This window comes from Amblyomma mixtum, chromosome 8, assembly GCF_055824585.1.
Source record: "Amblyomma mixtum isolate Tamu chromosome 8, ASM5582458v1, whole genome shotgun sequence".
In the NCBI taxonomy this organism is placed as follows: domain Eukaryota; kingdom Metazoa; phylum Arthropoda; class Arachnida; order Ixodida; family Ixodidae; genus Amblyomma; species Amblyomma mixtum.
The window spans coordinates 32,289,558-32,315,799 of NC_143019.1; the positions used below are offsets into that span (position 1 = coordinate 32,289,558).

Sequence of the window (26,242 nt, forward strand, 5' to 3'; positions counted from 1 at the left end):
TGAACCCAACAAACACGTTCAAACTCGGGTTGCGGCGACTGCGTTTCGATGAGGGTTAAAGGCAAAATCTGCCTTGCGCTGGGCGATTTCAGTGCCTGCGAAAACGCCCCGGTGGTCGACATTGATCCGCAGCTCTCATATATGACGTCTCCCATAACCCTCATGCAGCTTCGGGACGTTATAAACCCTGCATCTCACACAGTACTAAAGTTCGTTTCGGTATATTCTTGTTGCTATGGGATCTTTTTTTTTTTTGTCAGCGTCATTAATCGAGTGAGTCTCGAACTGTGATCTGTGTTCTGGATATGCTTGACCTTCTCTTTCGCTCTCTCGCCTCTTGCATCATAATTGCTTATTTCTCTCCACCAGGAGATCAAGATGGAGCCGCCGTCGCCACCCTGGGCCGAAGCGGACTCGACGTCGTGCTCCCCTTACGCTTCTTTCGGCTCGTACGCCACCTCTCCCTCGGTCGCTCTCGACCATCACCAGAGTCTGATGTACAGAGACAGGCGACCCCCGATGACATCGGACCTTGGGCCGGGAGCAGCGACCGCGGGGAGCGGCCGCTATTACGAGCTCCAACCGCCGCCGCAGCAGCAAGCCGCTTCCAGGGACCCGATGATGTGTCCCCCGACAAGTTACTGGCCGGTCGGTTTTGTGTGTCTTTCTTATGCGCTGGCTGAGCCGCACTTTACGTGAATTTGCTGCTGACTTGATGCTCTTCAGCTTTTTTTCTTTGCATTTTAACCAGAAGGTCCCGCTGATGTTTAGCTTTGGGACTTTCTTCTGTACTAACATGTACCTCAATGGTTTGTATTAAGTACTTTTGAATCAAACAAATTTCTTCAACACTTGAGAAATTAAAAGCTATACCGCTTGATTGTAGAGGGAGTCTGAAGGCGTACCACATAGGCAGCTTGATTTATAGCCCTCCTTTGGAAGCGAGAGCACGCAGGACATTAGCTTTCAAACATGGCATTGTTAAAAACTTTTCATGGAACACATGACGATGGTGGTGGCTGCTGTAAATTTTTCCCTTTTTCTTTCCCTGGCCTCTTCGTCCGTGTTTCGACGCGCACGTCTTGCATGCTTTCCAGTCTCTATAAAAAAAAAAGTGTCTCGTCGTCCAGTGTACATGCTACTCATGCTCGACTCATGCTCGGCTTCTTTTGGCATTTTTGGCACTTTCCGCGTCGCTGCGTTCAGCCGTCTCTGCTTTTCGTGACGGGCAGCGCGCTCAGCATCCCGCGCTGCTTTCGCTGTTTAGCGCGCTATACGAGGGTCGTTTGATAAGTGTGGTAAAAAGCAATTAAAGATAGAAAGTTTGCTGAAAACAATATTTTATTTTTCAACATAGTACCCTTCCAGTTCCACGCACTTCTTCCAGCGGTGCTCCAATTTTTTCATTCCCTCAGAAAAAAAAAAGGATGGTGCGAGGCCCTTGAAGTACTCATTCACCCCTAAGATAACCTCTTCATCTGAAGAAAATTTCCACCCAGCCATTTCTTTAGGTTTGGAAAGAGGAAAAAGTCGCATGGGTCCAAATCCGGAGAATAGGGTGAATGAGGCGCAACCTCGAAGCCTAACTCGTGCAATTTGGCCATTGCAACAAGGCATCTGTGGGGTGGAGCATTGTCTTGGTGAAAGATGACTTTTTTCCGCGCTAACCAAGGTCGTTTAGTGCGCAATTCTTTTTTCAGTTACTCTAGAAGTGTCGCATAGTATGGTCCTGTTGTCGACTTACTGTTTTGTTAGTAGTCTACAAAGATTATTCCACGTGAATCCCAAAAGACGGTCGCCATCACTTTTCCGGCTGAACAAACACTCTTTGCCATTTTGGGCGCACCTTCATCGGGCCCAGTCCATTGATTTGACTGCTGTTTAGACTCTGGAGTGTAATGATGCACCCACATTTTTTAGCTGCCACAAATCTTGGCCAAAAGTCCTGAGGATTGCGATCAACCACCGATAAACACTCCTTCGAGATGTCTTTCCTCATGCGCTTTTGGTCGATCCTCAGCAGTCGCGGCGCCCAACAGACCTTCTTCATCTCCAATTTTTTATGAAGAATATTGTGAACTCTCTTTGCTGAGATGCCTACAATGTCATTTGTCTCATGTACCTTCACTCGGTGGTCTTCCATGACAATTCCATGAATTTTCGATTACATTTCTGGCGTGGTGACCTCCACTGGACGCCCAGGACGTGCTTCATCTTGCGTCGAAGGTCGGCTACGTTTGAATTCATTTATCTAGTAGTAAATGGCCTTCAGTGATGGTGCAAAGTGTCCATAAACGTCACTCAACTCGGCTTTAATTTGGGCAGCCCTCCACTGCTTTAAATAAAAATGTTTGATCACTGCTCGAAAATCAAAATTTTCCATTTTGGCGGGTATCACCACACAGCTCGGCGCCGATGGCTGTCGGAAGCCACTGTCAGTACAAGCCAAAACACGTTCTGACGTCATATGAAGTGTGCTTCTCGCGCGCCACCTACAAGAAAACACAATTGTAGCGCCATCTCTTGTATTTTTACCAGACTTATCGAACGGCCCTCGTAAAGCTCGTCCGTTCTTCGCCGGGCTTCGTCATGGACGAAGCTTCGTCCATGGTTGTCTGGGCGCTCATTTTTTCGTCCTCGTCCTACCAAATCTGTTGCAGCCGCCCCGAATGAGGGCTTTTAACGAGGTCCGGCCTTGTACTCGGGTATGCTCAGTGGTATTTATTACAAGCTCGAAAATATTTCAGTTGTGAGTTTCTCGCTCGTTCAGTTCTCCGATAGCTTGTGCCCCTAGCCACGTTGCAGACGCTCATGTTCAACGTAACTGCCCTAAATCCTAACCGCAGCTGTCGTTCGGTGAGTCAGTTGAATACTTTTCAAATACGTTACTTTTCCAGCCAGCGGCCCTCCTATTTGCAGGTCGTGTGTGGTTCTGTTTTTCGACTTTTAACAAAGCGACGGAGTCACTCCGAACTTCAGAAAGGATAAACCATCGGCAAAATCAAATTTCACCTTATGTACCGCAGATTGAATCAGGCGAAGAAACTGATCATTTTTTGTTTCCTTCTTGATTTATTTCTTGTCTCCGCTTCCGTTTTACTTCACTTTGCCCAGATGGACCTCTCCGTACGTATGGGTGCCACAGATCCCGTTTACCGCACCCCGCTTCCGACAACGGTGCCGCCTCAAAGGTTTCACCATAGCGCCGCGGAGTGGAGCCACCATCGGGAGCAGCAAAGCCAGCAGCAGCAGTTCACAACTGCCAGCGCAGCACCTCCTCGCCACTCGCCGATGAGTCGCAACCTCCAGTATTCGTCTTACTCGCCACTCGACGACACTTGCGGATTCGAGGTGGCCAACGGTTTCAGCCCGAACCAGGTTGGATAGAAGGCAACTTCCTAGTGGTGCATTACAGTGGGCGAGCCGGAGCAGCGAGTTCGAGAGGGCAGGCAGTAGAGGAGGTGCTCTTGTTCTGCCACTGGAACGGTCACTGCGCTCCGAGAGCAGCATGTTTGCAGTTCGTTTTCCAAACAGTGCAGTAAAAAATAGGGTTCAACCAGTCGCACTCGAGATGCGCGCACGCGCAGTGATGGCGTGAGAAAGCCGGAGTAGATTTTTTTTCCTCCGTGCGCTGTGGAACCAAAAAAAAAAACTAAAACAGCGAGGATATGACGCTTTCCTGTCACGTGACTTCCTCTGCACTCCACCCCTCTGCTTTCCCTATGGGTGAAGCCTGCACTGTTCTCGACTTCTCTTGGAGCAGCGGAACCTTTCCTGTTCTGCCACTGCATGCAAAGGCTCCCTCTGGACACTGGAGGACGCCCCTCTTGTGAGATCACTTTTAGGAGCGCTACTGAGTGCTCCTGTTCGCCCACTGGAACACGCCATAAGTGTTCTATAAGTGTGGAACAAAGGGTGCTCAGCCTGTGCTGCTAACAAACAGCGTAGAGATTAAACGTAGGAATATTACAGGTAAACAGAGGGAAGCCATGTTTTTCAGTGGTATTAGACACCTTTAGCGTACCGTATACCGTGTTAGCGTTACCGGTACCGGAGTACCGGGAGCCCGCGCGCAGCCAATGAGCATGCGCAAATCTCCTAGATGTCCCCAGATGGCGCCACATACCCGGCAGCTGCGCGCGCGCCTGCAGCTTTGGGACCAATCAGCGCGTGCTCACCGGCGGTGGGCGGGCTCCCGGTACTCCGGTAACGGTAACACGGTATGCTAAAGGTGTCTATTTACTGCGTTGCCCTTGTCTCATGACGAACTTTTGTCGGAGGGAATCGCATAGGTTCTTGTTTTTGTTGGCTCTTCATATCTCTGAACATATATTCCTGTGCACAACTTTTCATGAGAGAGCACAGATGGTGGATTGACTTGCTCAAAAAACCGCGGCACGGTGCCGAACCTCCGTATATGCTCGGCGTGCTCGTTGTGGTAAGCGCTCGAGAGCTCCGAAAATGTCGGACATTTCGGAAACAGTTTCCTAAACGCGCTGGAATTAGTTGGAGGGTTTTAAAGAAGAAAAGCACGTGCCCTGCTTATCAGCGGCCAGCGGTCCAAATCGCCGATATCAAGCCCGCAATCGTGAGCGCAACTGCGCGCAAGCCGACCATGGTACGCCTTCGGCCTCTTGGGAATAAAGAATGCAACGCGAGTCGGCACAAACGGCATTCATTGTTGCTACAACAATAGAGATCACTGCGGCTACCCGCATTGGGAGAATGCGAAAGTATTGACGCCTCTTCGGCACTCGTCGCCTCTTTATCAATTGCTTTTTGCTTGTGAATTAATTGAACTACTTAATTAGCGTAATTATCTTATGCTTTTATTAAATGTCGATTTATTTACTCTGATTATACCTTCGTTCATCTCAATCAACCATATTCGTTTTTCAAATTGGTGCCGTGGTTGCTTTCCCGTCCACTTACTATATCTTCGTCCAGCCTATTCAACCGTCCAATGGTTTTTGCTGATAATTAGTGAACTAATTAATCTTTGTCACTGAAAATTTCTGTTCGATTATGGCTCATCAAATACATTTCAATTCATTTCAAACTTTATTTTCACGCTTTTTGCCTATTTTTTTCCCTATTTTGCCGTCCATGGCTGTTTTCCCGTCCACTCACTTTATCGACGTCCGCGCTATTCCGACGCGTTTCGAAGTTTTTCGCTCTAATTAACTAATCGTCCTATCGATAGAATTTTTTTTTTGCGCAGCATCCTCACATCACCCTCCTTCTATCACGAGCACTCTGATGCTACCTCTTCTGAGAAAGTCACAACTCTTGCGGACACGACCTCACCGACATAGCCTAGTAATGCTTTCACATTAATGACGTTTCTTGGCGCATGATGCTAAATTCCTAAAAAAGAAATTCCCTGTGGCTTAGCTTGGTTAAGCTCGGTAATTGCGAAAGCAATATCCGTACCTACGCCATGGTACAGCTGCTAGTGTAGCTGGTGGTGGTGCTTGTGGTTAGACTTGTGGTGATGAATCGGTTATACAATCCAATCCACTCCAATCGAATCCATTCCAATTCACTCCAATCCAATCCAATGGAATCCAATCTAATCCAACTAATGCAATCCAATCTAATCCAACTAATGCAATCCAATCTAATCCAACTAATGCAATCAAGGTCAAATGAAGGTCAATGGTGGTCACTGCCGCGGCACAATGGTGGTCACCCTGCAAAGTGCAAGTAGTATTGCTTTCGCAATAAAAATACGTCAAGGAATCGCGAACGTTCGACTTATGACCAGGGTTACGAGCGAGTGTTCGCCCACGTCAGGGCAGGAAACACGCAAGGAGGCCGGACGGGCCGACGGGCCGACCTCGAGGGATAACTTGCCGCGAATGCCAAGCCCCGCAGCCTCGCGGTAACTTGCCGTGACCCTTCCCTTGTGGCTTCTCGCAGCGGTTGTGTCTTGCCCCTTCATTGTTTTGCGCCTATGGAACCTCATGTGAAAAGGACACTTGCGCCGAACCATCCGCAAGACATGTGACGTGTGCTGTTTCTATTGGTAAATTGGTTTTTGAGCAAAGGAAATGGCGCAGTATCTGTCTCTCATATCTCGGCGGACACCTGAACCGCGTCGTAAAGGAAGGGAGGAAGGTGGGAGTGCAAGGAGAAAGAGAGAAAGAGGTGACGCAGTGGAGGTCTATGGAATAATTTCGACCACCTTGGGGATCTTTAATTCCATTTAGCAAAATTGGGCTGTCATGCCATGCAACCGTGCGCCATGATATACGTACCATACCGCTGCCCGTCATATACAGGGTGTTTCACTTAAAACTTTGCACAATTTTTAAAACATAGGCTTTTTGAGTTAACGCTTTTTTGGCATCATTTTTATTGGTGTAGTACATTATAATACTTCGCAGACGTTCTAACTAGCAGGCTGGTTAACTAACATTTAATAGTTAACTTTTTAACTATTACCGCTAGACTCCATAATTATTGAGAGGCGTGTAGCCCACCGTAAATAATACCCATATCAGCTTTTAGAATTTCGAAAACGCGGTTACCCTCGGCGCTGTGTCCCAACAAATTTTCGCTACATCGCTATACGCTTTCGAGAAGTTTGCAGGCAAAGCAGCCTCTCCAGTGCAAGTAACCCGTCGGAACAGCCAAAATTTGTTGGGCCTCAGCGCTGATGGTAACAGCATTTTCGAAATTCTAATAACTCATATGTACATTACGGTGGGCTGCACGCCTTTCAATAATTAAGGAGCCTACAATTAATTGCTAAACCGTTAACTCTTCAATATTGTCACGTAGTGGTGACTGCAGTCCGGCGATGAGGGAAAACAACGGGGATATCTTCGAAACGGAACTCTTTATTTGGGCTGACTTGCGCCCGAAAAGGACTGAATGAGTCGGCGGCGGCGTAGCAACAAGCGTGCTCGGCGGTCGTCGAACAGAATGCCCGCCACTCTCGGCCGTGCTCTTTTTAAAGCTGATAGCGAACTTTCGAGATAAAGCTTTGGGAAGTTTGGAACGTTCTGGCACAAAGTAGAATCGGCTCCGACCGGATGCGATCAATCGAGATAATTCTAGGCGCGTCTTGCATCACAAACGAAGCGATAAAGCGGCGTGCCGGCAGCTTTGAAGCATGAACAAATAAACACAACAAACAAACGCTACAAAGATTCGCGGCAATATTAGTTAACCAGCATGCTAGTTAGCACGTCTCAGCCGTATTCTGATGTGCTACACCGTTAACAATGTTCTGCTGAAAAAAGCGCTCTTCTAACTCCAAAAGACTTTTTTTTTAATTGTATAAAGCCTCAGGTGAAACGCCCTGTATACTATGCTATGCTGTACAATGCCATATCATGCGTTTCAATGACATAAAAGTGAGCGTGTTCTAAAACTGCGCTTCGCTACAGGCTTGGCACGTGCAACAAGTCGGGGATATGTCACCAGCCTCCAGCAGCGCAGCGTGCGGGACTCATTCCCCGACGGACGCGTTCCTTCGGCGGTTTCCCTACGTCGGCCCGCGGGAAGACGCCATGGCGACCTCTCACCAGCCTGGGCCCGAACCCTCGCCTCTGCTGCCACCAGCCACATCGACCACGTCGTCCCATGGTGCATCGGCAGCGCAGGGCTTCGATGGCTCGAGGTACTACCAATGCAACGGTGAGTGTCGCGGGAAAGTTCGTGAGCTCAGTTCTTGCCCTTATAAAAATGGTCTATAGACAGTGTATAGACTTTTTTATAGATTGTATTGCCTTTCTATAGATATTTCTTTTTGTCTATTCATAGTGTATAGACTGTTTACAGATAAATCTATTGATTGTCTATAGACTGCCAATAGCATTTGTATTGCCTATAGACTGTTCTCTAGGATTTGTCTATAGAGAGTTTATAGACTTCATAGATTGATGTCAATGGATAGTCTATAGACTGTCTAAAAAATTGTGTAAGGGTGCTGATTCCATTAGTACACTTCAACACGAGCCCGTGTCCTTGCCGCAACTGACTGCGTTGTATTGGCCACTGTCTGACAGTTTAAGTACAGTGCATATGCACGCCTGCTCGGCATGATCGTTTACGCTAAGTAATAGCTAGTCAGTTGTTGCAGTAAAATAGGCTGTGAACGCTATTTTTCGGTTCCAGGTCGCAGCAGCAAACACTGATAGTAAAACCCTAAACTAAGAGAGAGAGAGAGAGAGAGGATGAGGCAGAGAAGACAGTGCATGTAATTAGCATGTAATATAGCTTTTGTCTTCGAGTTGAAATGCATGTATTAAAATCGGAAGATAAGTTTATATTGAGCCAGGACAGAAATCAGGGCAGAAAGAAAAAAGAGACCTTTTACGGTATTGCTTTGCGGCCGTACGCGTAGAACGAAAACAGAATTACGCTAATAGCGAAAATCATTCACTGCACTTGTTAAACCTGAAGCTGCTCAAAGCGCATTTGTTTCGCAAACTTGTAAGCAGCTCTCGTCACACGGTCAGTCTTGCTGAGTTTCCAGTCCGCAGTGCCCTCGTGACATGGGCCATTCAACCGTTACTGTATTCAACACTCAAGATATTGGCGAGCTTCGAATAACTCGAAAGCTGTAGACATTGCAGCGCGCCTTGACAGACGTTGCGAGCCTTGTAAGAAGCAATGTGATGTGTCAGTCGTGGAGTGGATGTCCAGTCGATGCGCCGTGGGTGGTTCTCGACGCGTCTGACGGGTCCTTACAAACATTGCATCGGGATCAACAGCCTCTGTCGACTACCTTGCGAGGACAGTCTTTAGGTCCTCGTTGATTAGTTATTACAAAGCAAAAAGCTTTTAATGGTTTATTTTTCCTTAAACATGAAATGCGTTGCTGGAGACGGGAAATTTGCTTGAGTCGGGCGCGTTCGGCGCCTAAACCTTCGGCGCCTATAGCTTCGGCGCCTATAGCTTCGGCGCCTATAGCTTCGGCGCCTATAGCTTCGGCGCCTAAACCCTCGGCGCCCAAACCCTCGGCGCCCAAACCCTCGGCGCCCAAGCCCTCGGCGCCTAAACCCTCGGCGCCTAAACCCTAGGCGCCTAAACCTTCGGCGCCTAAACCTTCGGCGCCTAAACCTTCGGCGCCTAAACCTTCGGCGCCTAAACCTTCGGCGCCTAAACCTTCGGCGCCTAAACCTTCGGCGCCTAAACCTTCGGTGCCTATACCTTCGTTGCTCATATCCTCGGTGCCTATACCTTCTTTGCTTATATCCTCGGTGCCTATACCTTCGTTGCTTATATCCTCGGTGCCTATACCTTCGTTGCTTATATCCTCGGTGCCTATACCTTCGTTGCTTATATCCTCAGTGCCTATACCTTCTTTGCTTATATCCTCGGTGTCTATACCTTCGTTGCTTATATCCTCGGTGCCTATACCTTCGTTGCTTATATCCTCGGTGCCTATACCTTCGTTGCTTATATCCTCGGTGCCTATACCTTCGTTGCTTATATCCTCGGTGCCTATACCTTCGTTGCTTATATCCTCGGTGCCTATACCTTCCATTCCCATACCGACCGACAGTTCGGTGATGGTTCAAAGCATCGCTCGTCGGCACCTAGAATGTGGGAAAAAGTGCTAGCTCCTCCGAGCCGCTGCTTCGTCGAAATTGCAGCCACTCTTGGGATGGCGACACACCGAGGCCAGTGAAATGAGTTTGCATATGCACGCGTCATCTCTGTGACGCTGAGGCGCGCTGTTCGTTCGCTGACCGCGGATAATCTCTGCGTCACTCAGTGGCGACGGTTGTGCAAGTGCGTCCTCGACCTTTCCCGTCTCGTAAGTGACGGGGTTTCGTAGTCGTAGTCGTCGTCGTCGTCGTCGTCGTCATCGTCCAAAGTTTCGTAACGGCCAAGGGGGGTCGTTGTCCCCCGCCAGGCATCGTACTGCGGAGTGCATTGCGGTGCGATGAAGTGCTGCTTTCAGGCTTTGTCTGCGTGGGACTGGAATTCCTTGGCGTGTTGTGTCGCGCACAGGTTTATTGGTTCAAATCGATATTGAACGTAATGCACTGCTTGTCATCATTTGAACGTACGATGGTTTGGTTGATGGTTTATGGGTGTTTAACATCCCAAAGCGACTCAGGCTATGAGGGAAGCCGTAGTGAAGAGCTTCGGAAATTTAGACCACCTGGCGTTCTTTAACGTGCACTGACATCGCACAGTACACAGGCCTATAGAATTTCGCCTCTATCGAAATTCAACCGCCGCGGCAGGGATCGAACGCGAGTCTTTCGGGTCAGCAGCCGAGCGCCATAACCCCTGAGCTATCGCGGCGGCTGTACGTGTGAGAAATGCCCGGCTCAGGCCCTTACTCGCCTAGTCATTTGGCTATTAAGCGAGAGGTTTTGGGCTGGATACTCTGCCGAGCTGGCTGGCCGCATTTCTGTTGAAGCGGATTCCAAAAGCGCTTCTGTATGTAGCGAGATTTCTGAACACTGTAAAGGATTACGGCTGATTGAATTATCCTGGATTCGTACGGTCAGGATATGTTATGGGCCCTTTTACACGCACTAAGAATACACACGCATAACTTTACGCTTACCAAAAGTATCTTCACAACTGTTTCTTCAAGACATCGTTGCAACAAATACGCCAGCGTGAAAACAAGTTGCGCTGAGTGGATGGGATAAATCGACATGCTGCAACCAAGCTGCAGTGCTCAAGCAGGGACTGTGGTGTACTGTTATCGAACAATTTCATCGAGTTATGGTGGAAGGGCTTACCATACTCGAGCCACACACGTCTTGAGAAAAGCGCGTAATTCAATCGCAGCAGTCTGCCTTGTAAGTAGTTAGAATTCATTTGTATGCCCCTAATTTGACTAAGGCTTCATTTTCTCTTGGGTGTCGGAGTTCTCACTGTATGAGGGTAAAGCAGGTTTTTTTGTTAGCGAAATCGACAGCAGGGGGCACCTGCTCCCTTAAAATTGGTTATTCCGTAGCGGTGGCACACAGAACTGCCGGTATATATTACCTGACCGCATATTTGTCCTTCAAGCAGGGGTTTACACGGGAAGTTCAAAATTATATATTCCGGATTATTTTAAAAAACAAACGATGAACAGCACATGAAAGCTGCTTTCGCACGCGGTTAGACGGCCGCAAGTTATGGTCAGACTGTTGATGAAAAAGTAAGTTCTGGTACTTGAAATATTTCATTGCTGCAGTTATGCAAAAAAGCTTCGCGAACGAATAAAACGTTCAGAAGGCGAGCATTAAATATGCGGCATGCTTTAGGAATGTTACGAAGGTCAGGCAACTCAACGTCTACGCGCGGGCGGCACAATTTCCATGTAAATGCTAAACTGGATCACGGCACCCGCCAAGGCGGTCATGCGCACGATTTCTCCCAGAAACCGCTTTTCTGTTTGTTTCTTGCCTCCTCGCATATTGACCCTGCTCGAGACGGAGAGGAGGGCCCGACCGGATCGAACCGGTCCAAGAAGCGAAAGGAAAGTGCGTTGTTTACTCCATTAGCCTCTCGCCAAATCGGGAAGAGGTCGCCGCGTTGCGGAAGACGAGCAGTCATCGCCAGCTCACTAGTTTGTTAATACAATCGAACCTCACCTTGTTATAACGTAACGGTTTATAACGAAATAATGGATATAACGAATGAATGACGATTCCCCTTGGAAGCTCTGTCAACACGGGCGATAACGAAGCTGCGGCTGTAACGAAGTAATCGCAGGGCCTCTTCAACGTCGTTATGACGAGGTTAAACTTCAGTTTAGATGCTTGTTTCACGAACGGTGCACGAAGGTTGTTTTCTTTTTTTTGCTTGTTTCAAATGTCTTCGCACTTCGCATCATTGTCGCTCGTGTACACGCTACGCGAGCTTTTGGACAGCTCTGTCTGGAATACTGACAGAAAGTAGAGTCCCGACACGGTGCTTGTAAATAATATTACGCTGTACCTCGGCCGAAAAGGTCTCCGACTGGGCGGCATGCTCACCGCCCAGTGCTCAAGTCGTTGGTCACACTGAACTAACAAACTGTGCCCTTCTTTTTTTTTTCAAACTTAGATGAGATTTGCTGGTTCCTTTTTACATACCAACTCTGTAATAGTGGAGATTTTTTTTTTTCATAATTCTGCAGTGCAGGGGATAGCATCAAGCAGGACTGCCGAAGAGAGCTCCAACTTGGTAACCCCCCCCCCCCCCCCCCCCCCCCCCGCCATTTTTTTTTAAATCATTAAAACCTAGAGTAGACAATAGTCCGATACAACTCAAAAACAAAGTGGCAAGTGTCCCTTGAAGGTGCCCCTCCCGCCAATGGCGTCGACTGATTCTCAAGATGTCGTGGTTAATCCCTTTGGACCTGCTAGCACGGCATCCCAGGGGGCTGGCACATGCGAGGGGTTTAACCATGGCTTAACCGGATTAACAGCGGTGTCATGAAAATCGGCCCATGCATCTGACAGGCGGGCCTCCCTTGGGGGGGGGGGGGGGTGGGGGGGGGGGGGGGGGATCTCATCTGCCGCTTTGTTCCTGAGTTGCATCTGGTAATAGTCAGCAATAGCTGTTGTCAGCAGGGAACAAATTATTCCAGCACTCCTTTAATGATGATGTCGCATGATCCAGTCGGGCGCAGTTCACACCGTTCTTTTACATTTTATCTGGATCTTCGCTGCTGTTGTCTTCTCTGCTCCAGGCGCCTTTTAAATTCTTTCTTCTAACCGCGCGCTCTCACTAAATTGACACAAAGGCATTAGCGGGTTATTTCACTCCAGCATAGCTTCTCCATGATAAAAGGGGTTTAGTTATTCTGGATAGGAAGCAGGTCCATTCTTTGCCAGAAATACGCAGCCCAATTGTTTGGCTGCTAAGCCCTGCAGGAAGGATAGTTTTTGTTTCGCCATCGGTTGAACTCTTTCGAAGGTGAGACTAAATTCCCACCCTCTGGAGTGGCTGAGGACGTCCTCAGGTTCAAAGAAGTCCGATGTTCAATATGTCGGCGGCCCCGCACTGGGGATGTACCGTGTATTTCGGTTTGCACCACCTGATGCTATAGACAGCAGTATGATTACTGACTCCGCGTGCGATTATCCGACGCGGGGGACCGTATAGCGTATTAAAGAGAGAGGTCCTTGCGAACGTCGCAGAAACCGAGACCGGCAGTATATGTGCTCGGAACGTCTCTCGACTTCTGGCCCGACAGGTTTTCAGTGTTTGTGTCGCCAACTCTTTTTAGCGCCGCTGATAGCATCTCGACGGCACAGGTTCGCGGAGACCTCGCTGGCTTCCTCTGAGCTCGTCCTCCCTTTGGCCAGCCGGCGAGGCCGGGTACCAGATTAACGCGAATTTAACCCTCCCCTTGTCTTCCCCTCATCGCGCACCTTCGAGTTATAGGGAACTGTTTCCGAATCGATGCGTAATGAGATTCAGCATCGCACTCTTTCGTTGTATGTACTCGTAGAAATGCAGGTAGGTCCTTGGAATGGCGAGGGGCTTAAATTCGGCTTAATACGGTACGTAGCAAATGCCATGCGCCGTGGGTGCACCCCAGTCGGCGCCTGTTTTTCTTGGCAACCGCAGGGGTCGCGTCTTAGGTACTTTTTCTTTTTCATGGACACTTGTAAATATCTTGCGCATACTCGATTCTCAAGCTCGGTCTGCACGAGTCGTTTTTCATGCCCAGAGTTTCTCGCGTTTATTTTCCCTGGGTCACGTCGTGTGGCAGCCTCTGTATGTGTTGCCGGTGGGGGGCGTGTTGTTCGGATGGCCTTGAGTTGGCTGCAGCGATTTCATTCGTTTTTAGTTGCCATCGTTGGAAGTTACGTTACCACCACCATGCAAGAACGACTGCAATAAGCAGTCGCTAAACTTCCTGTTCTTCAGAACTTTGTCCCACTTTTACACAGCGCCGCTGTTTCTGATGAGTCCTTTCCCATTCACGCTATCATTAATCTATTCATTCTAGGGATTCCTTCCACTTATATCCTCCTCCACATTGCCTTGCTACCACTTGATACGTCGTCCTCTCAGCATCTTCCAACCATCTGAAAACATCTGGGCCCGGTTTTCTTAACCGCATTAAGAAAATGCGTGAACATTTAGGTTGCCTGCTATGGTGTCTACAATGAGTGTCCAATGTTCATCTTGCGACGTTCTCGGCCGAACTTCGGTTGGAACCCGTTCCATTGCCCTTATATGGTATGCATCAGTCATCACCTTCTAGAATGTTCAAGTACCTTCCATCGGGCTATCATATGCGGTTATACTAATCCAACCCATTAATCATCTTAATCAACCTACTAATACACCTTAATGTACCCGCTAATCAACCTTAATCCATTTTCTGGGTGCGACCTACTATCAGACAATTACGAGGACACTTTGGCAAATAAAGTGTTGAGAGGCGAAGCCGAGGACACTCTGCCGTGACGACTTCCGGTAGATGTGACGTCATACCGTTCCCGTGGCTATATCGATACGCAAATTATATATCTTTCGGGGATCTTAAATGATAATTACGCTTAATTACACATTTCGCGATCTAATTTGACACAAATTCGACTTTTTTTACCATTCTGTGACAATTTTCACTATGCCGTGACGAATTCCGGTGGATGTGACGTGACTCCGTTCCTGTGGATATATCGACGTCCGCGCCATTTCGACGCAATTTCGACATTTTTGCCTATAATTAACTAATTACTGTACAGTCATTCAAACTCGGCTTCTGGATTCATTTTTTTCCTCCTCTATCTGAAGCAGTCATCGGTTTTCTTCTATCTTTTTTTAGTTCCCGAGTTAAACGCGCGCGACACCCTCTGCTAATGGACGACAGTATGAGCCATTAAAGGCTTTCGCCTTAAACTTTTGGGGCTCCTTGTATGTTGAAATCTGACTGGGCTATGATTTGTCCACTGGTAGCCACACGTTTTTGATGACGTCACGACCCTCAGTCGCATTCGTAGATCGCGGGTAGTCCTCGTGCCACTCCTGGTGCTCTGGTGAAGCGGTTAAGCGGTGCGCCACTTTACCGGGCAGGTGGTTGTTTCAGACTCCGCCACCGGTGGAGCTTGCGGGACCCTGGATGCTCGTGCTAAATTACTCTGAATAAGCTGAGCTACGTACGTTTGGCATTTGAAATGATTAGTTCTGTCGAAAAATCACCAGGGCATCAACGTTTTCTGCACACAAGACGCACTCGTGCTGACAGCCGCGTTTACATGAATGCGACAGAGGTCGATCAAGTTCACTCTGAGGGAAAGTGCAAAAATTCATGGGGCACTTTGTTGACCTAAAGTGCGGTGAGGTGAAAGCCTTAAGCGCGGTATTGCTGCTTGTGTCACTGATGTGTGGTTAAGATGCTAAGCTTCGCCTCTAAGAGTGGAACACGGCAGCGTCTTGCAACGCTGCCAGGGAGTCCACAGAATGCCATCGCCTGTTCGGCTCTACGCCTTGCTCGTCGGTAAACTGGTTTTTGAAGAAAAGAAATGTATCTGTCTCGCATATCTCGGTGGACACCTGAACCTCGCCGTAACGGGAAGGGAGGAAGATGGGAGTGAACGAAGACACCGTATTCACTAGACGCGCCTTTGTTCATTACAAGCGGTTAGCGTGCTCATCTGGCACTCCGGAGACCCTGGTTCGATTCCTCAACTCGACCAATTTCCTACTCGGTTTTATTTATTTATCTGGTCATACTAGAAAGGTGATTTAGGCTAATTGGTTAATTAAGCAATTAACTCAGTCCCACTTACTTGGAGCATCACTTTAGTATCCGTTTAATTGGTTGCATGGTTACTAGCCAAAGTACGATTTGAAATTCGCGCACTGTGACGTTACGACCATTTCGACCAATTGAAAAGCGTGACTTTTTTTGTCGACAACTCCTGCTTACAACGATGAGGCATTAAAGGCTTCCGCCTTAAAACCTGCTGTTTCCGTCAAAAAGGAGGCTTGAGTCGACTTCCATCGCATACATGTAAACGTGGCAACTGACACATAGCTAAGCGTGAAAGGTCTTAGACGGATTGAAACTTGTTATACTAGCCGGTTGTTCCTAACTGCTAAACAGTGCAGAACCAGAATCGAAGAGAGCACACAGCAATGTACGAGCGCTGCTTCGAAGTGTATACCTCTTGCCGACGCGCGGTATTTGTGTGCGCACGAAATGCCAGCAAGTAAAAAGGAAGCAGTAAAACGCATAGCGATTCAAGCGGCGATAAATCTGTCTCTCCGTAGATAGCTATCCGCCTAAAAATATGCTCTCTTTTATCACTAACGTCAGCGACGCCACGTACACCTACGCATCTATTCCCTTTAAATGCTGTTTTCTCCGCCTCGGTGATTTCTGGAAACCCCTTGATTTCTGTGACGGGCGACCAGCCCTAAAATTCAGCATTGCCTACACTCAGTCGCGCATTAACGGCAGTGCAAGGGAGGTGGCCCTGATTTCCCCGATTAACATTATAATAATGCTCCTTTAACCTGCTGTTCACGATAAACAACACCCTCATGAGAAAAGTTGTTTCTCATGGCCAACTATACTGCTTTTTTAACTTCGCTTGGGCAGGAGTTTGGTGTTTTTGGAGCATCGCCGGAAACAAAACGTACACCTACTTGTTTGTCGGTTTTTTTTTTTTCAATTGTTTGGTTTTCCCGATTCCCAATTTGTAACTCGATTGAACGCGATAACGCCAGCGCCTGGCCTTCGGCAAATTCTGCGCTTGATAACGCCTACATGTTTTGGAAGACTGCCAGGAGCATTCGAATGAAAAGTCTCAACACAAGTCACAGAGCAAAAAATACATGTAGCGTGCGCTTGAACCTCCGTGTTTCATTCGAAATTACCTCTAGCTATAACACACGCCCATGCAACCGAATATTACTATATTACCCTGACCAAAGAAAAGTGGCTTGAAAGCGCTACAAAAACGTGCTGCGGTGGACTGCATAAACCAAGTATTAACAGAGATCCGCAGTAACCAAACGAAACGCGATTGGCAACAAGCCCATAACGGCTTATGATGACCAGAGAATTGTTTAAATTACTTTCGATATAATAAAAAAATGTGGGGAATACCAGCCGAGACATTAAAGCGAGATGCGTTCGAAACTGTGCGCTCCAAGTAGAGTTGTCGAGCCGAGCTGGAAATAGAATAGCATCTCCGATGCGTTTTGTGAGGGCTTGAACAACCAACTAGAGGGAAATCACTCCTCGACATGCCTTTGTCACAGTTTTTGTCACAGTGCGCTGGAAGCTGGTTTTGTTTATATCCCGATTCAAGGGTCGACGAAAAGCAATTAACGTTCACGCACAGCGTTGAAACGTACGCCGAGCGACCTCTGCTGCCAGCTCCCTCCCGGAGTGCACTCACCACCAATCACGCCACCAGCGGCGTGGCCGTCGCTTTGCATGGCGCCTATACGGTTTGTATTTGGACACTTTTATCGTGGTGTCAGATCAACCGGTGTCTGGTCTCCGGCCTCCGATCATTTTCGCTCGTCCGTACGCACATTCGCACCTGTGAGAAGGTAAAAACACCCCTCCAGGCCACCTCTGCTCATCTTGCGCACAGGTGTAACTATGCACCTATACGAACAACAAATGTAGTGAAACGAGACAACATCCCTTAAACAGCAGGCGCCGTAATACGTATGGGATTCAATGGGACACCAACTCGGCAAAGCAGGTCGAAGTTCGCCTGTATAACACAGGTACTCTCGAGCATTCACAACTGTAGATGACAGCCTCGAAGAATACATGGGCCTTTATGGAGTTCTGTCAAGAAAAACGTGGTGGAATACTGGCCCACTACATTTCATGTAGTAATGTAATCCTGCCGTAAAATGGATTCAGCTGCAAGGGTTTATGAAGTAGTATCTTTTCCCCCCCTACATGCTACTCTCAGTTCAGACCCCAGACGAGAGGTTTCTTCAAGAATCTTTCATTTCAAGTGCACAAAATTAATGCCACGACCCTACTCAAAGTAGGGTCGTGGCATTAACGAAATCGGAAAAGGTCGTTCCAGATCTACACTTCCGTCCATAAGATTGCGGAGCATGCCTCGATGGTGAAACTGTTACACCTTACGTGATGAAAATTAGGAATTACTTTCTACATGTGTTACCACGTGCCATTGGTTCGCTCGCTCAAAAACCCCAGAAACGGTCACGTCTTCTCTAGGGAACGCGTCAGAAAATTTCGACCCCCGAAGTGTGCTGCATAATATTTTGGCTGCCTCTGTACATTGTGTTGTCTTTTTGTCAAATTAAGGTGTAAAAATCTTGAGAGCGTCCACTTCGGGTTCCAATGTTCGAAACCGACTGGCGCCCCTCAATGGAAGTCTTGTTGCCGATCTGCTAAGTCTTGCCAGCAAATATGTCTCGCGAATCCAGGTTCCCCGACGGAAAGCTCCGGTCACGACGCCGGGCAGACCCGGACCTTCCATGCACCCATGGCGCCTCCGGTGACGATGACGGCGCTCCTGCCCAGTGTTCAGCAGCACCAGCAGCTAGGGACGGGGAGCAGTACGTCCTCTCGCTACCCGATTCTTAGTGGCCTCCTGGAGAGGCCCCCCTTGTCACAACCTCCGAGGTCCTGGGTTCGGCATCCACCTACCACCGTGCCCTCCCTTGTCGCCTTCAACGGCTCTCCCGCTACCGTTCCTTCATCTGCTACCGGGACCTACCCATCGCGCTTCGCCCCCGTCCACACGTACTACAACGCGGTGATGCAGCCTCTGCCCGTCGTCACTCAGGTGGGGATATTACGTCAATATCGCATTTATACTCCTCCTTGGAGTATAAATGCGCATAATGGGACCTGCAGAAGAGAGCATAAAGCGTCCTGCAGCATGCCCTTATAAAAATGATCTATAGAGAGTCTATAGACTTCTTATTGACTCTATTGACTTCCTATAGATATTGATTTTTGTCTATTCATAGCCTATAGAGTGTCTATAGACGAAAGACTACTAAAAGTGTATGGCCATAAATCTATAGATTTTCTATAGATCGTCTATGGCATTTTTATTGCCTATAGTCTTTTGTCTATAGACTTTATAGGCAGAAGTCTATAGGCACTCTATAGACTGTCTAAAACTTTTTTTGTAAGGGTGGACTGGAGTGTGGTACAGGTGACATCAAGTCCATTTATTCATGCAGCTTTGTACACTCGTGCAGCCGCCTCCAAAGAAGACTACAGTGGATATCACCTCGCCGATGTCGTCGAAATCACAGGCTGCCGGACTGAGTCGGCAGCACCTGCCACCACACAGGTTTCCCAGGCCCAACGTGACCCTGCTGCTGACGCCCACCGCGAGGCCCGCGCTTTCGGCGGCGCCGTCCTCCATACTGCTCCACCACCACCCGCAGCAGCCGTCATCCTCGCAGTTCCGCCACCCGGTGGCCCCCGGGGCAGGAGCCGCCGCAGCCACGTCGGTCCACATCGGCCGCCTCCAGACCATGCAGCACCAGCAGCAGGCCTCGACGTCGACAGCGATGCCGGACTCGGCAACCAAGCCGCGGCGCACGACAGCAGGTGATTAGGGTGCCTTATGCCAGTACCTTCATATGTTCTTCCAGAGCGGCAGCACACTACAGCTGCTTTTCTTTTTCTTTTTAATTCACTTTTCCTGGTGTAGAACGGTCCCACCCTGCCGTCAACTACGCACTGCGCTCTCTGAAGATCGGACCTTTTCTCGTAAGTCACGCTTTCTTGTGCTTCCCATTTGCGTGGTGACATCAGTGCTAGTCTTTCTCAGGGGCAACTTATGAGTTCATCTGCTGTACACTGAGAACGTCATCCAGGACTGGTGGAGAGTAGGTGCGCCTGAGAACACCAGCTTAGTGACCACGTGCTTCAGGCTGGCCGGGACCACTTAGACCACTTGGACCATTGAGCACTCTTGTCTGGTGGTTCGGTGTGGTTAGTGAAAAGTGGGTCAATCTCTAGCTGCATTCATTATTACAGCGCAACGACAGCACAAAACAAGAGGGGGACACAACAGCGCTGGCTGGCACAGCGCTGTTGTGTCTCCTTCTTGTTTTGTGCCGTCGTTGCGCTGTAATAATGAATGTAGGTAACCAACTCGCCCAAAATGTTGTATTATGGAATCTCTAGCTGACAACTAGGAAAGGGTGGGTGTACTCTTGCACGGAGTGGTCACTGCACTGCACTACACTTTCGGTCCCCGTGGTGTTGCATCGAATGGCGGGGAGTGGTATGGGCCGCAGAGCAGTCCGAGTGGCATAGCCATAGGTGGTTTTGAACAGCATGACATCACCAGGTGCAACTTGCACTTCCTTCAGTAGTTAGAAGCCTACCGTTAATGCACCCGTGTTATATTTTGTACTGCTAATGTTTCAGAAATTTTAAGTGCATATTTGATTTAGAAGAAAGGCTCACTGCCTACCACTCTAATTGCTATGGTTTTAAGGCAGGTTATTTAGCATTTCTTGTCGTCCATAAGAATGTTTACTTCTTCCTGAGATGCATCTTGCAGAGTGTATTTATATCTGCACTGTGACATATTGGGGTAAATAAACTACATCGGAAGGGTTATAAGAGTGAGCATTTTGAACGTACAGCAGAAGCGGTTCGAAAGGCGGCTGGTCGCTTCCCCTTGTCTTGAATGACAGACATAGGCCATGCTGAGCGTACTGGAAAATTTTCTAGCACGGAGAGTCCGATTTCTTGGCGCCTTGAAACTGGGAGGTGATATACAGGCCTTAATGCGGTTGGAAATGTTAGCACCCTCTTGGGTTGCCCTAGTTCTCTCACTGTAGAAACTCAACCCTCCTGTCTTGCATGGGACTTTGGGCCTACCCTTTCCCATACCAACCCTCTACCTCCTTTTGTGCCGGGTTTCATACGGAGTCGGTGCATCCCCAACCGATCTTAGAGGAGCAAGCACTCCTTATCACTGGGTGCTAGCACTGACCTCCACTAAACTTCGTTCCCCCCTTCTAACAGTGCAGTGATATATTCGGTGCAAAGAGCAGGCTGCGAGCTCACTGCGAGGATTTTCCATAGATAAGTTGAATTGTTTCGGTCGCAACACATTCGTTACACGTGGTTGCCACGATGGCATTGTGCACAATCGGCTTTAGAGCTTAGCCCACCAAATAGGCAACGAACATATCTAAATATACATGGCGGGTTACGCTAGCTACATTTACAGGTAACCTGCCAGCTAAATTAGAAGCTTAGCAGCGGGACGGGTGCTGAAGTTTGGGTGCAAGCCCCGCGAGTTCTTTTCTGGACACGAGTGCCAGAGTGTGTGAATAAGAATATACGATCCCTTGTGGCAGAAGCCAACAGACACAGAAACCAAGGGACACAGGGGATTTTTTTTAAGTTATTTTATTTTGTGGTCTTGATGAATTTAGAATATTACTGAATATGTTATCGTTTAAAGATAACTGATTAGAAAAGCAGAAGAAAAAAAAAACAATCACCTGCCGCCGGTGGGATCCGAACCCACGACCTCCGAATTACGCGTCCGGTGCTCTACCTCTGAGCTACGCCGACTTTTTTTATTTATTTATTTATTGCCTGACTTCGGCAAGAACCACAGTACACAAATACACTTACAGAGCGCAATGAGCAATAATTAACAACACTATCCGCCCGGGGGTGCGTGGCTTCATCATATTAAAACTCCTTAAGCGTCACCAAAGGCTCGACTCTTTCGAGCCACTCGGGAGCTTCAGGAGCAAGTTTCTGAACTTCAATATACTTATGCATGCACTCCCGAAAATAGATCCGTGCTGGCCGTGCATCAGGATCGCAATGATATCCTGCCATTCTTGAGCGCCAAATACAATGGAGGCCCATTAGCATAATGAGGTCGAATGGTGTCCCATCCTCACTCTCTACAGGCAAGTACCGAATACCATGAGCGTCGAGCGGAAATTCCTTTTTTAAAGTCCGTTGCAAAATGTCCCAAAAGTATACCCCCTCCCAACAGTGCAAAAAAACGTGGTCTATTGTTTCTGGTTGTTTACAAATTAAACAATGTGATCCCCAAGGTAGAAATAACTGCTTCCTTTCCAAGAATTCCTTTACTGGTAGTGTTCCGGTATGTAATTTAAAGAAAAAAGTTTTTGCACTTGGCGGCACCTGCATCGCCTTCACACGCTTAAGTACGTCACGTCCCTGGCCTCCATTGTATAAGGCCCTGTACATAGGTTGTGGAAGAACTACATCGCACAAATCTTTATACAACTTCTTCCTGCTAACAGAAGATAAATATTCATACGAAAATCGAACAGACAGGAATCGAACACTCACGACAACCTCTCTAAAGTAACCAAAAATACGTCCCGAGAACCTTTCGGTTGTGACAACAAAGTCCGGCAGTGCATTTCCGAGCCTTAATTGGCACACAGTGCGCAAAAACGGATCGCTTACATCGCGCACAAAACAAAATCTGCTGACAATCTGCCGCAGAAATAAGTGTCCCAGACTCAGGCCGCCATCCTTCACCCGCCTAAACAAATTGGTCCGGCTACAGCGTTCCCAGTCCGCAGCCCACACAAAAACGGCAAAGATCCGGTGCAGTCTCTGTACGTTCATCCTTGCACAATGCAACACTTGCATCACGTACCACAGCCTAGACATAAAAAACAGATTGCACACTGTGGCCCTTGCGAAAATTGAAAGGTGTCGCCCTTTCCACCTTTTCACGCGTGGCTTGCGTCTGTGCTTTCCAGTACGAATCGCTATCGCGATAACCGTCCAGTGGAACGCCTAAGTACTTTACTGGGGTCGTCACCCAGGACACGTTTGCAAAATTGCCGGGCTTCGTTGGCCATTCTCCGTGCCAAAGCCCCAGGGACTTTGACCAATTCACTTTACTACCGGTGATCTTGGTGAATTCTTTTACGCATGCCACGGCCTCGGTTATACCTTCCCGGTTCACTGTGAACACCGCGACATCATCCGCATAAGCCAGCAGCTTAACTTCTGCTGCCTGTAGCTGGAATCCTCGAATTTTTTCACTTTCCATGATATTCAAACACAACGCTTCAATGTAAATGCAGAATAGAAGAGGGCTGAGGGGACAACCCTGGCGCACCGAACGCTGCAGGCTAATGGGGGCCCCCAAACTCTTATTTACAATTAATCTTGTCGTGCAGCTCCGGTACGCCAAGGCCACTCCCTCACAAATAATGGACCCTAAATTCACATGGTCGAGTATGCAGAACAGGATATCGTGCGAAACACAATCGAATGCCTTCTCAAGATCTAGCTGAAGGATGGCTACACAGCTATTTGTGTAATCACTACATTCCAGCACACACCTCGCTTTATGAATATTGGAAACAATAGAGCGTCCCTTGATCCCACACGTCTGGTGGGGACCGACTATATCCTGAATTACTGACTGTAGTCTACAGGCTAAAATCTTCATGAAAACTTTATAATCCACGTTTGTGAGGGCGATAGGACGATATGCTGTGACCTGCTTTAACTTTTCTGCGTCATCGGATTTAGGGATTAGCACTGTATGGGATTTGCCATAAGACGGGGGCAATTCATTTTCTTTATAGGCTTCGTTAAAAACTGCTGTCAGTACTGGCACTATTTCGCGTTTATATGCTTTGTAAAAAGCGGCGCTTAACCCATCAGGTCCAGGAGATTTTCCCAGGTTCAAATTTTCTATCGCTTGCTCGACCTCCGACGCAGTTATCGACAGCTGCAGCCTTTCTTTCTGTTCGTCATCTAATCGCGGCAAAGCGCCAAGAAACTTTTCCTTGAATGCGCTCACATCCACTTCTTGCTTTGCAAACAACGCCTGATAATATTCAAGAAATGCCTGCTGGATATGCCCGCTTTCTCCAGATAACGCCCCGCCCCATTCAATCTGTTCAATGTGGTTTCGTTGAGCATGCGTTTTTTCCATTCCTAGCGCTCGTTTTGAAGGTGTCTCCCCATCAGCTATATCTTGCGCCCTAGCCCGCACCAGTGCGCCACGATAGCGTTCTTCGTCAAAGAGTTCAATCTTATTTTTTATTTTCCTAATGTCATCCATCCATTTGCCAGGCTCTTCGCTTTCTCTTTCGAGAAGTCTAGCTAGTAAAGATCTTAAATTGTCCTCCTCACGCTTCTCCTCTTGTCGTATGCAACATTGACGTCCTGGCAGTGCAGGAAACGAAAATTGACGGGGAAGAGGAGACCGGGAGCATGGTGAGACGTTTCACGTCTAGGTTTTTTGCAGTTGTCGCCCACGCTGTAGGAACGTCTGTGGGTTGTGTCATCTTTGTGAAGAATGTACCGGGACTTGAGGTTCAGGCATATACGGCGTGTCCTTCGGGTCGATTTGTTTTGGTTGACCTCCTGTACGACAAAACATATTGGCGCATCATTTGTGTGTACGCCCCAAATGCGGTGGATGAGAGGACAGCGTTTTTTCAACGCGTACAAAAGCACTTCAGTTGTGAGAAATGCCTGATCGTAATGGGTGACTTCAATTGCGTCCTGAGGGGCTGTGACAAAACCAGTGCAAGGGCATTTAGGGACAGAAGCACTGAAGTACTCTCCGAAATTATAGACACGTGCAACCTCGATGATGTGGCCGAATGTTTAGAAGGCGAGCGTTGTGTGAGACTCACCCATTTTCAACGGTCAAGCCATGCACGGCTAGATCGCATTTATGTGTCACCGAACGTTATTTCAAAATGCAGTAGCTACAATGTGGTACCGGTATCATTTTCGGATCATTGTTTAGTGAAGTGTGGGATAGGGACAAAGAAACGAGGAAATCAGTTTTCTTGGGAGATGTGGAAATTAAATAATAAGCTCATTACAGACGACATCTTTAGCAGGAAAGTAAACGAAGAAATCAGTAAATTAAAGCCGAGCGGGGAACTGAAAGTATGGCAGCAGTGGGAACTTTGCAAACAACTGAGCTACGGCGACGGCTGTCAATTCTTCTGCTTTCGGGGGTATTTATGTTTACAAGTAACCTAACCTTGAGAGTGTTCGCCAGCGCCACCCACGTTCATAAGCGGCGGACGTAGAACGTCCTGAGTTACCGCAGGTGTGACGTAGAACGTCATCGAACGGAGAGGGTGGAAGCTGCGTGAGAACCCTCTTATGCTTCCTAAGGCGTCAAGGCTGCCAGAATCGAGGCCCTCGCTAAGCAATTAAGCACACAAGGGAAGGGGATGAGGGGCTCGTTATAAATATGACAGAAGCCAACAACCACAGAAACCACAGAAACCACGACCTCCGAATTACGCGTAATTCGGAGGTCGTGGGTTCGGATCCCACCGGCGGCAGGTGGTTGTTTTTTCTTCTGCTTTTCTAATCAGTTATCTTTAAACGATAACATATTCAGTAATATTCTAAATTCATCAACACCACAAAATAAAATAACTTTAAAAAAAATCCCCTGTGTCCCTTGGTTTCTGTGGCTGTTGGCTTCTGTCATATTTATAACGAGCCCCTCATCCCCTTCCCTTGTGTGCTTAATTGCTTAGCGAGGGCCTCGATTCTGGCAGCCTTGACGCCTTAGGAAGCATAAGAGGGTTCTCACGCAGCTTCCACCCTCTCCGTTCGATGACGTTCTACGTCACACCTGCGGTAACTCAGGACGTTCTACGTCCGCCGCTTATGAACGTGGGTGGCGCTGGCGAACACTCTCAAGGTTAGGTTACTTGTAAACATAAATACCCCCGAAAGCAGAAGAATTGACAGCCGTCGCCGTAGCTCAGAGGTAGAGCACCGGACGCGTAATTCGGAGGTCGTGGGTTCGGATCCCACCGGCGGCAGGTGGTTGTTTTTTCTTCTGCTTTTCTAATCAGTTATCTTTAAACGATAACATATTCAGTAATATTCTAAATTCATCAACACCACAAAATAAAATAACTTAAAAAAAAAAATCCCCTGTGTCCCTTGGTTTCTGTGGCTGTTGGCTTCTGTCATATTTATAACGAGCCCCTCATCCCCTTCCCTTGTGTGCTTGATCCCTTGTGGAGTACGACACTTTCTTGGTTTATCGCATTCTTTAATTTTTTTTTTCAAGAACCTCTAGAGTTTGTACAGAGCTTCATCTCAATCCGGCAGTGAGTCACTGAACCAGTGAATGCTTCCAACTGCAGGTGGAAGTCGGTGATCCCAACGTGAACCTCGGGTACAAATTCAAGATCATCTTCAGCAAAAGGTGAGTGGATGGCAGGAGGTCCGCTTATTTGTCTATGCCGGCGCATTCTGAAGATGACTGTTCGTACATTATGATTCACATAATTTGCACTTTGGGTTGCAGTGGTGTGATAACCCGAGTAG

At 48.0% G+C, this 26,242-nt stretch overlaps 1 protein-coding gene across 2 annotated transcripts in view; it reads left to right on the forward strand.

The window, feature by feature from the left end:
* The window catches only part of LOC149331923 (uncharacterized), a 54,337-nt gene that overhangs the window by 12,244 nt on the left and 15,851 nt on the right, over nucleotides 1–26,242 (forward strand). The window contains exons 4-10 of one of the 2 annotated variants that reach the window (XM_089556933.1): nucleotides 370–648; nucleotides 3,115–3,378; nucleotides 7,398–7,647; nucleotides 18,346–18,707; nucleotides 19,132–19,489; nucleotides 19,593–19,651; nucleotides 26,059–26,120. In XM_089556933.1, the coding sequence (XP_089413059.1) occupies nucleotides 370–648; nucleotides 3,115–3,378; nucleotides 7,398–7,647; nucleotides 18,346–18,707; nucleotides 19,132–19,489; nucleotides 19,593–19,651; nucleotides 26,059–26,120 (1,634 nt within the window). The remainder of the gene's footprint in view (nucleotides 1–369; nucleotides 649–3,114; nucleotides 3,379–7,397; nucleotides 7,648–18,345; nucleotides 18,708–19,131; nucleotides 19,490–19,592; nucleotides 19,652–26,058; nucleotides 26,121–26,242) is intronic. The other variant, XM_089556934.1, reaches the window with a different exon arrangement.